Here is a 12,209-nt window from a genome sequence, read left to right as displayed (position 1 = left end):
AACTCCACAATTTCATACCGTTCGACTTATCTAGCATGGCGATAATTCCACAATTTCATACCGTTCGACTTATTCAGCATGGCGATAATTCCACAATTTCATACCGTTCGACGTATCCAGCATGGCGATAATTCCACAATTTCATTCAGTTTGACTTATCCAATATGGCGATAATTATACTCTTTCATACAGTTAGAACTTACCTAGCATAGCGATAAACCAACACATTCGTACAATTCGACTTACCCAGCATGGCAATAATTCCACACCCTGCCCACACTACCATGCTGAGACCAACGGATCCTGTAGCGATTAAAACGCCAGTGGGCGAGATGAAGATACCAGAACCTGCAAATAAATAGCTAGGACGTAATTACCATGAGTATGAACATCCATGTGTACATGATGTTTTTAATTATACAACAGTCAATGAAATATACAGAGAATAATACATGAGTGGCTGTTAGATACCGTACTATTTATCTCACAATGAATTGTTTAAAAATGTATCTAACGAGCGAAAGCGAGTCTGATACGTTTTTAAACAACGAGTTGTGAGATAAATGTTATCTAACGGACACGAATGTATTATTCTATTTCTTACATATCCTCAAAAACCAGATTTAAAGCAAATTTTAACATCTTTATCGACTAAAGGGTATTTACAACTCTTTGTACTTGTAGCTGACTTACGCGTCACAGATACATGATTGCTAGGTTAACTATACGTCACAGTGTAATCGATTTCCACCGTGCTGGGGTTTTTTTTTATTGGACATATAGCATTGGCGAACTGTTCATCACCTAGGAGCAGCCAGTCGTATGTCTTGAAATTGTTGACACACGTACGTGTTATAAAAAAAAGAATAACGCATGGTATTCTCACCAACGGGTGTGTAATAAAGAACATTTATCATATAACTTACCGATAATATCAATGTCATAATTTATATGTATTGTGTTATTCGTATTTACTCGGTTATTAATCGTTTGCTGTCAATGGGTCATTTGTTTACAAGCCAACAAGAACTATAATATACATGTACCTGGGCGCAACATTTTCATAAGATTTATGATTGGCTCACACCTACCGATTAACATCAACTCGACGGTCGCGTACGTGTTAATCGGTAGCTGTGTCTGCAGGGCAAAGACGTGACAATGACGTCTAATCTCCAGTTTTGCCCCCTTTAGACCGTCGTGTACGTGTTAATCGGTAGCTGTGTCTGCAGGGCAAAGACGTGACAGTGGCGTCTAATCTCCAGTTTTGCCCCCTTTAGACCGTCGCGTACGTGTTAATCGGTAGCTGTGTCTGCAGGGCAAAGACGTGACAGTGGCGTCTAATCTCCAGTTTTGCCCCCTTTAGACCGTCGCGTACGTGTTAATCGGTAGCTGTGTCTGCAGGGCAAAGACGTGACAGTGGCGTCTAATCTCCAGTTTTGCCCCCTTTAGACCGTCGCGTCAGTTGGTGTGTGTAGTAGGTGCACGTTTTAGAGTCGACAGTCGGGTCGGCGTTAATCAGTATGTGTGCGCCAAGCATTAGTTTAAATGCGTGGCTTCGACTACCTTTTTGCTAATGGTGATGGCGTCATATTACCGATGGAGGCGACTTTAGTACTGTGATTTACTAAAAACTGAATTAAAATGTTATTTTAGAAGTGTTTTAGATTAAACAGAATTCGCTACGAGATCGTGTTTTTAAAATGGCAAATATCAACCTCGTCAAGTTAATCGGTGTTTGTGTCGACAGAGTGTCGACAAATGCCGATTAACATATAGACTCTGTTAATATTTAACATATTAATAAACAATAAAAATATGTGTTATTGTCACAAGACAAAAAGGAAAAAAATGTTTTATTTAACGACGCACTTAACACATTTTATTTACGGTTATATGGCGTCAGACATATGGTTAAAGGGACATTCCTGAGTTTGCTGCAATTTTTAAGATGTTATCGACTAACAGAAACTTTTTAACGATTATAATTACATATGAAATATATTTTTCTGCATAAAATATTAGTGGCTGTATATTAAACATGTTTCTGATCGTTCTAATATTAGTAATAGGTTAAATTTCATTTTATTCCCTAAAATGGTGTTTTTTTCGTACGTACAAAATTATTTGAAGATCAAATCCAGTTTGGGCTTCTTACAAATATTAAGACGACCAGAAAAACATTAAATATACAGACACTGATATTCTAAACAAGAAAATATATTTAATATGTAAGTTTAATCGTAGAAATGTTTTATTAGTCGGAAACATCTTACAATGCAGCAAACTCAGGAATGTCCCTTTAAGGACCACACAGATATTGAAAGAGGAAACCTGCTGTCGCCACTTCATGGGGCTACTCTTTTCGATTAGCAGCAAGGGATCTTTTATATGTACCATCCCACAGACAGGATAGTACATACCACGGCCTTTGATATACCAGTCGTAGTGTGCTGGCTAGAACGATATTGCCACATTCTGTCCTGGGTCGCGGCATCCAGCACATACATCTTCTTTCAAAGTCTAGGTGCGGCATGTAGCTCAGTGGCATAGAGTTCGCTAGAGGCGCGATAGGTAATAGGGTCGACCACTCTCAATGGACTCATTTTATTTTTTTCTCACAACCAGAGCTCCAAAACTGGTAAATCAAAGTCCGTTGTCTATATACTCCCCGGTCTATGAGAAAGTGCATATAAAATACCCCCTGGATTCTTTGTCGTTAAGAGTACTCATGTGGCGGCAGCGGGTTTCCTCTCAACATCTTTCGACAATGTATTGAAATATCTGTATGCTAGAAACCAAAATAGCCGGGGTTTAAAATATGCTGGGGTGTCGTTAAACAAACATTCCTTTCTTTACTTTTTTTCGAATAACCGTAGTTTAAAAAGTGCCGAGGAATCAATAGACAAACATTGCTTTACTTTTCGTTTCAAAATCAAAATGTGGTATCTGGATTAATGACCGACAACAACCACAATGCAACAATAAAGATATGTCCAGGTATGTGCAGTGCCAAAACGTCATCCACTACAATTAGACTTGTTGTTTTTCAAAACGCAACCTGACTTTGATTTAAAAATAACATATCGGCACTTACGTTTCATGTGAAAATATTATATCCCAAATAACGCAGATGAAAACAACGCCCAGCAAAAAAAAACCCAAAACACCAAACCAAACCAAAAAAATAAAGAAAAAAAAAACCCATGCAAATTTGGTTGTGGCTAATTCTGTTTCTACAGAACAGACTAAGTCTAAAAATAATAAACAATACACACCCCAATTTCCCTAATAGAGAGGAGATTGATAGTCTGGGACCATCTTTATGGTTCAATTTTGAGAGAGAGAGATACAGAGAGAGAAAGAGAGAGAGAGAGAGAGAGAGAGAGAGAGAGAGAGAGAGAGAGAGAGAGAGAGAGAGAGAGAGAGAGAGAGAGAGAGAGAGAGAGAGAGAGAATAGAGACAGAGCGATAGATAGACAGAGACAGACAGAGACAAAGAAAGAGAGAAAGACAGAGAAACTCACAGAGACAGAGAGAGGTAGATATAGGGAGAGGGAGGGAGAGAGAGACAGATACAGATGCAGAGACAGAGAGAAGAGAGAGAGAGAGAGAGAGAGAGAGAGAGAGAGAGAGAGAGAGAGAGAGAGAGAGAGAGAGAGAGAGAGAGAGAGAGTGAGAGGGAATGAGGGTGGGACGGAAGCTTAGAGACAGGGAGGGAGAGGGATATATATATATATATATATATATATATATATATATATATATATATATATATATATATATATATATATCAAATTGTCTTATAATGGGTAATTGGGTCCGGTATTTACAAACCTACCAATCATGGTTCCGGCGATTAGCGCCACCCCACTGATCAGCCCCACCTGTTTCTTCAAGGAAATCGTACTGTCGTACGTAATCGGCTGGCTGTCATCCGCATTCTGGTTGCCACGGTAACGAACATCATCTAAAAATTAAGAAGTTAGAAAGACAGTTCTGTATATATTAATATGTTTTTATTCGCATGACAATTAAAATATTAAAATGACTTATAAACACTGTAAATTAACTGTACTGAGATTACACCACCGTACAACAAATGAAAAGTTTATAACATTAAGACCTTACCCAACCCTTGCAGGCGCCTTTGCAGGGAGTGTGTTTCGGGTTTGACCCCCTCCCCCACCCCCTTCCTCCTTATTCAACCAAATCTTTCTTCTTTTTTTTCTATATATTTTCCGGGGAGCATGTCTCGATTCTTCTTTAAACTTCACTCGTCACATTCTAGACCTCTCCTTACCCTCACCCTCATTACCTGCTAAAATTCCAGCACCTGCGGCGGCCTCACCCGCCCCCACAGTTTTTAATATTCATGATTCTAGATAAATTACGTCAACATACGGTACTATTACGAAAATGCACGCACACATAAAAGATATATCATTGATATACGTTAACATGAGTTTTGTGCAAAATATTATCTCGGCTAAACGTGGAACACACACACACGTGTGTCATACACACACAAACACAGACACAACACCCACACACATACAGCACACACACATACACACATACAACACACACAACACACACAAACACAGACACAACACACACACATACAACACACACATACACACACACAACACACACACAACACAAACACAACACACATACAACACACACACACACACACACGCACACACAACACACACAGACACACACACATACAGACACACACACACACACACACACACACACATACAGACACACACACACACACACACAGGTTTGTTAAATAGGTAAAGTGTGGACCTGCGTCCCATACCCACAGCTAGTGGACTTGGTTAGTTTTAAATATACAGTGGTGTGTTTTTGCACATGCCACTTATAGAACATCCTTAAGTAGCACGTGCATTAGCATTGAAATCTGACGACTTTCACGGTGTCTACCAGACCTATCAAAGTGAGGACACACATGTGTATTTTGTATGCGACTTATGTGGTAAAACTGAAGACACACCATTTGGCAATGTACATACAAAGCGTGGACAGTTTTATGTGAGATGTGTGCAACATTTGGTAATAATATTATGATTCACTCATCTCACATTATGATAATACACACGGTAGACAAAAGGATACTATAGAGAGTGAAGACACACATCATATTAAGAGAGGGGATAAATGTATTCATAATACATGCACACAGAGGACACACACATATTAACAAAGTCAGACAGAGGACGCACACACATACTGATTATACACACCGAGGACACACACATCATATTAACAAAGTCAGACAGAGGACGCACACGCATACTGATTATTTACACCGAGGACACACACATCATATTAACAAAGTCAGACAGAGGACGCACACACATACTGATTATACACACCGAGGACACACACATCATATTAACAAAGTCAGACAGAAGACGCACACACATACTGATTATACACACCGAGGACATACTTTGTATTAACACAGGCAGACAGAGGATAAATGTATTCGTAATACATGCACACAGAGGACACACACATCATATTAACAAAGTCAGACAGAGGACGCACACACATACTGATTATACACACCGAGGACACACACATCATGAACATAGGCAGAGGACACAAATACATCTGCATATTAATAATTAATAATGCAAACACATTGCAGACACACATTGTATTAACACATTTAGTTCTGCATTCTTTAATGGATGGCTTTCATATCTGATACACCGGCCTCGGTGGCATAGTGGTTAAGCTATCGGACATGAGGCTGGTAGGTACTGAGATCGAAACTCAGTCGAGGCATTGTATTTTTTAATATCGATATTGAGTCCGCAAGGCTCAATGGAAAAGTGTAACCACTTACACCGACCAGTGGTTCCATAACTGGATTAACAAAGGCCTGTCTATGAGAAAGTGCATGTAAAAGATCCCTTGCTGCTTATAGGAAATAGCTACACTAGTTTGGTGATAGCGGGTTTCGTCTCTTCTACTAATAATAACATCTGTCCTGGACAGACGGCTTAGGAAGCTGCGCGATGTGCCCATGACAGCGTGCTTGAACCTTAATTGGATGTAAGCACGAGAATAAGTATAACCAACCATATTTGATATGTCTGCTGTTCAGTTCGAGGCACAACAACCACGCTGGCTATGAAAAAATGATAGGTTTTGACAAAAACAAGTTTTAATGTTTCAAAAGTCATTAAAAAAATTAAAAAAAGAAGGAAGGAAATGTTTTATTTAACGACGTAGTCAACACTTTGTATTTACAGCTATATGGCGTCAGACATATGGTTAAGGACCACACAGATATAGAGAGGAAACCCACTGTCGCCACGTCATGGGCTACTCTTTTCGATTAGTAGCAAGGGATCTTTTATATACACCATCCCACAGACAGGATAGTACATACCACGGCCTTTGTTACACCAGTTGTGGAGCACTGGCTGGAACGGGAAATAGCCCAATGAGGCCACCGACGGGGATCGATCCTAAACGGACCGCGCATCAAGCGAGCACTTTACCACTGGGCTACGTCCCGCCCCAAAAAATTAAAAAAGAGAAAGCGGTCTAATTTGTTTCTATTACTTTGCTTAGGATCATTCCTATTACATGTCAAGTGCAATTTATTCAGATATTTTCTGACGATATGTAATACTAGTATACAAAGAAGCCAATAAAATAAAAATGTATTTTATTTCACATAATACTAATAGTTACAAATGTAAATTGTTTGTTCACTATGTGATTTTTTAAATACTTTTATATCCGTCCATGAAAACTGTATTAAAACTGGATTTGAAAACAAAGCTAAGTAATACTGTGAAGTGAAAACTAATCAAATACTTAGTAACTATAAATGTCTCCTTGTAAACTAGTTTATTTTTGCTGACTATGCGGTTTCGAATAAAATCCTTGACATTTTTCCAAGATCGATGTGCTAAAACTGGTTCTGAAAACAATACGTCTTCAATTTCTCTCTTTCCTGGTAACACCTTCATTGCTATATTAGTAGCGAACTTTCTCAGCACAGCTTCTGTTTCAGCAGAAGACCAAGCTACTCGTTTGTGTCTAGGCACGGATTTTGGTGACACTGAAATGTATAACATATAAATGTTAATGCATATATGTACCATACCAGATCACTGGCCTATTTAATGGGTCCTCTTATGAACATGAAAATGTCTGCTAGAGTTAACATGGAGTTCCCACCTTTGTGGTTCAGTTAAATCGAGTTGGCTGATAAAATAGTGAGGTTTGGTATTCCAAATCAATATAATTTTAATTTAAGTACCATATTTAAAGAAATAAGATCATGTTATGGTACAGTATACTAGAACTTGAAGAGTAGTCAAAGTGAGTACATGCAAATGTGTTACATATTAAACATGGTTAGTACAGCAATGGGAATGATTTACTTATTTGCACAACAGTGAAAGTAGTATAAAGAAACAACTCTTACTGTCATTGGGTGTCTGCTCCACAATCTGTGTGATGATTGGAACTCCTAGAAACAGATAAATAATAATCAATACATGGAAATGAAAGGAAAGAAAACCAATTGCTAAAAGACTTATCGGCACCTTTTTCTTTAGGTATCTGCCACAGTAAAACACTTGTCCACCACAAAGATAGGCTATTTCTACCACTTTCCCACAGTCAGAACAGTAAACACTACAAGCATTGGTGTAAAAGTCAAAAGACACTAGAGATGGTGACAGTATCTCAATAACAAGCTTATGCAGAGTGAATCATAGCCAAAAGGTCTCCTTTATATAAATGCTTTAAGGTTTATACACCCATATGTACTAATACCCATTTAATATGAAGACGATGACCATAAATATTTAGAAAAGCTACATTTGTATATATTTAAGTTTGTTTCATTCAAAAGACAGAACAATCCAAATTAACTTATATTGGATGAGCAAGGCTTTAAAAAACAACAAAAAACCCCCAAAACATTTCAGTTTACGCAAAAGTTCTAGTTGTGCGTCAACACTGTTGACATCAATATTTTCAGAATCTAACTCTGGAACTCGAACTCCTAGAAAAAAAAGAGCTGTTAATACAATGATAAAGATATTTCAATAACATACACATCCAAATGTTCATGTTTGAGTAAGTGTTTATCGTTTATTCCAGAAGTCTGTACAAGGACTCATTTAACAAGTATATGGCAACAATATCTTTTATTTCTTTTTAGAAAAGGAAAGGAATATGTGTTGGCAAATCATGTAGATGATACTTCTATGAAGCTAAAAGGGTATAGTTTGTGCCACAACAAACTTTAAAATGATATTGCGTTTTTTAGCATTTACATGTGGCAGTATCTTCATTCCATTGGTCAATTGATTTAAAAAAAAAATGTGCAAGGTTAAAATTGACCTTTGTGCAGATCCAAGACAAAAATCTTTTTTTCAGCCTCAAGAGATAAAAATAATAATATTTCAATTTACCCAGAGGTTCTTGCTGTGTGTCAGTTTCCTCATTGTTGAAATCTTCAGAATCCACAACCAGTTCTGTCAAATGAAAACCAGGATGTATCATTTTAAAAATATAACACATGGCTTCATTAATTAAATATAAAAATAGGGAATGGCTTTTTGTGGTTAATTAAATATAGTATTGTTTGAAGAAAAATAGTATAGATATTTAGTAGATATTTACTATGCAGAGGTAGAATTTCCATGAAACTGTTACTGAATATTCTTTCATTCTGGATAGAAAGTCTGCAGGCCAAAATCATAATAATATTTAAGATGGCAAAAATAAACCAATCTTACCCATATTAACATATCAGTATAACATACATTTGTAGATCACATATATAGATTATAGGCTGATTTCACTATTCATTATTTTGCTGACCTTTCTGTGTAGAAAACAGAAGTATCTTCTACTAGTTTTAGCCAGCACAACTATTAGCCAACACAAATATTTCGAGTCCTGCTATAAAATGTCACCATAAAATGTATATACTTGTATTGCCTTTAAAGCAATAATAGGTGAAATATTTTGAATATTTAAGTGGCATTTAAAAATGGCGATTTATGATGTTGATGTCTGCTCAACGTATGCGTTGACACTTAATAAAACTTGTACTAATAGCATGAAACTATTAGTTTACATAATAAACACGCATGTTGACATTGTAGGAATTAGAACACGATCATTGTGAATGTTCTTGTTCAATTATTTTCACATTAATTATTAAAAATAAAATAAAATTCTTACCATACTTAACTTCTTCCATGTCCTCGTAGCATGGCGCTTTTTATGCTTGACGCGCATGCGCAATCATGTCCGCTCCGGCAATACACACGGTAACGCAGCACCGAGGACATTGCGGGCTGGAAGTTCACACACACAAAAATCGCATGAAACCCCCATTGTGTGGACTATCAATAAAATCAACATAGACCAAGATAGAACACCATTTGTAACAATGTAAAAGTCATTTTAATTGAAATCGGACCGAGGACGTCCACGGATTGCACCAGGTCCTCACTTCGTGGGTGTGTTTTCTAACGATGTCCACGGTCTACACCATTCACAAACACACACATACAAACACACACACACACACACACACACACACACACACACACACACACACACACACACACACATACACACACACACATACACACACACACACACACACATACATACACCCACACACATACAGACACACACACATACAGACACATACACACATACACACACACACACACACACACACACACACACACACACACACACACACATACATACACACACACACACACACACACACACACATACAGACACACACACACATTCCCCCCCCCCCCTCCCCACTAGCTACGGCCCTGGTCCACGATCTGTCACACCGTGCACGTGTGGACAAATGGTACCCTTCCGTGACCAGTTACACAAACACTAAACCTGTTTTATTTCCCTGTTTGCTGGACTAGTATGTGAGTAAAGCCAACATACTTATAACAACAATAACACTGGATACCGATGTACCGAGAGATTTCACCCATGGATGACCGGGTCGCTTCGTTTTAGTAATTTTGTTGGTCAGTAAAGGAGCGGGACGTAGCTCAGTGGTAAAACCGGCCTCGGTGGCGCAGTGGTTAAGCCATCGGACTACAGGCTGATAGGTACAGGGTTCGCAGCCCGGTACCGGCTCCAACCCAGAACGAGTTCTAAAGGGCTCAATGGGTAGGTGTAAGGCCACTACACCCTCTTCTCTCGCACTAACCACTAACCAACTAACAACTAACCCACTGTCCTGGACAGACAGCCCAGAGAGCTGAGGTGTGTGCCCAGGACAGCGTGCTTGAACCTTAATTGGATATAAGCACGAAAATCAGTTGAAATCAATCAATCAGTGGTAAAGCGTTCGCTTGGTGCGCGGTCGGTCTAGGATCGATCCCCGTCGGTGAACCCATTGGGCTATTTCTCGTTCCAGCCAGTGCTCCACAACTGGTGTAACAAAGGCCGTGGTATGTACTATCCTGTCTGTGGGAAAGTGCACATAAAAGATCCCTTGCTGCATTAGAAAAAAAATGTAGCGGGTTTCCTCTGATGACTACGTGTCAGAATTAACAAATGTCTGACATCCAATAGTCGATGATTAGTAAATGAATGTGCTCTGGTGGTGTCGTTAAACTAAACAAACTTTTAACTTTACATAACAGTAACAGTTTAGGCATGTAACCATTTCAAGACATGTTGTCGCTTAACTCGTGTTACTGGGGCGTAGACTCGGGGGTGAGGGGTGGGGCAGGGTTCGGATGGTTCAAACGATCCTCCAGTTGTGGCTGGCTAAATCGTTGGGGTTTTTGTTGTTGTTTTTTTGGGTGTTTTTTGGGGGGAGGGGTTAGTTTAGAAGAAAGGGTCCACTAGATTCGTATTAGACCCCCTCCCTAGGTCCAGACCACGGTACGCCCCTGAGTCATCTCTGTCCTCATCTAAGAAGTATATTCATTTATTAACATATAGCTTTGGCTCATGCGGTTGAGCGCTCGCCTGAGGTGCTTGCGTCAAAGCCGTGGTATGTGCTTTCCTGTTTGTGGGAAAGTGCATATAAAAGATCCCTTGCTGCATTAGGAAAAAATGTAGCGGGTTTCCTCTGATGACTACGTGTCAGAATGACCAAAAGTTTGACGTCAATTAGCCGATAATTAATTAATCAATGTGCTCTAGTGTGGTCGTTAAGCTAAACAAACTTCTTTAAAAGAAGAAGAAAAAAGAGATATATATATATATATATATATATATATATATATATATATATATATATATATATATATATGTATGTATGTATTAACTTACTTTAAAAAAAAACACCTGACGGGATAAAATAAATTTATATATAAATGTGTATTATATCCCAAGAGTATTGTATACAATGCAGAACTGTCGTAAACAATTTTAGGTGGGGCTGAGATGGGTATGCACATAAATAATAACATCTATTGAAATTATACGGTCGCTATATTATATAGTTACTTGTTGTTGGATGGCGGGGTTGTCGTCGTAAAATTTTAATACCGAGTTTGGAAATGTAAGAGCTATAATGCGTCCACCCTACCCCACTCGTTAACCGCTTCATGTCTGCCCCGACAGCCGTGCAGACCTGTTTATGTGCATACAGAAAATAGATGGCTAACCGGTCCGGACATGCAGAATATTACAAAGCACAGACACACTAATATATTAATATGAGGACATGACAAACCTGAGTCGAGAGCATCCATCTGTTGAAAATTCGCCTCTCCCGGGGGTTGAAAACACTCGTAGAAGTTGGAATTAGAATATTTTAAACTGTTCAACTTGTCTTCCGACGATAGCTCCCCGAACCAGACTAACGCCGACTTCAACGCTGGGTCAAGGTACGGTATTTACCCGCGTATTGTGCCCTTACAACATTCCCTCGCACAACCAATGTGTGATGTCCGCCACGCTCCACTGATGTCATATGTGCATAACACCGTCTGGAATATAGTATCATGTGTCATAGGACTGATAGAAAGACTGTCTCTCTCTGTGATGTTCTCTCTTCGAGTATAAAAGGAAATAATAAACGTGTGACTTAAATACGTATATTGTAACTTGTAAGTATTTGTTTGGCTTTGACCTTCGAGTACAATATTTTGCACTCGTGGAGGCCCTAGTACAGGGTTCGCAGCC

The 12,209-nt window shown here is 38.8% G+C and overlaps 1 protein-coding gene across 1 annotated transcript in view; it reads right to left on the bottom strand.

Annotated features, from left to right (window-relative positions):
* The window catches only part of LOC121388672 (b(0,+)-type amino acid transporter 1-like), a 36,936-nt gene extending 24,999 nt beyond the window's left edge, over positions 1-11,937 (bottom strand). Inside the window, exons 1-3 of the mRNA XM_041520118.1 lie at positions 11,758-11,937; positions 3,841-3,969; positions 247-348 (exon numbers count right to left, since the gene is read on the bottom strand). Coding sequence (XP_041376052.1) covers positions 247-348; positions 3,841-3,969; positions 11,758-11,776 — 250 coding nt within the window. The 5' untranslated portion in view covers positions 11,777-11,937. The remainder of the gene's footprint in view (positions 1-246; positions 349-3,840; positions 3,970-11,757) is intronic.
* Positions 11,938-12,209: the final 272 nt, after the last annotated feature.

Source organism: Gigantopelta aegis, chromosome 14, assembly GCF_016097555.1.
Source record: "Gigantopelta aegis isolate Gae_Host chromosome 14, Gae_host_genome, whole genome shotgun sequence".
NCBI classification, from domain to species: Eukaryota; Metazoa; Mollusca; class Gastropoda; order Neomphalida; family Peltospiridae; genus Gigantopelta; species Gigantopelta aegis.
Note: the sequence above shows the minus strand (reverse complement) of the source record. Positions and strands in the feature narration are given on the sequence as shown.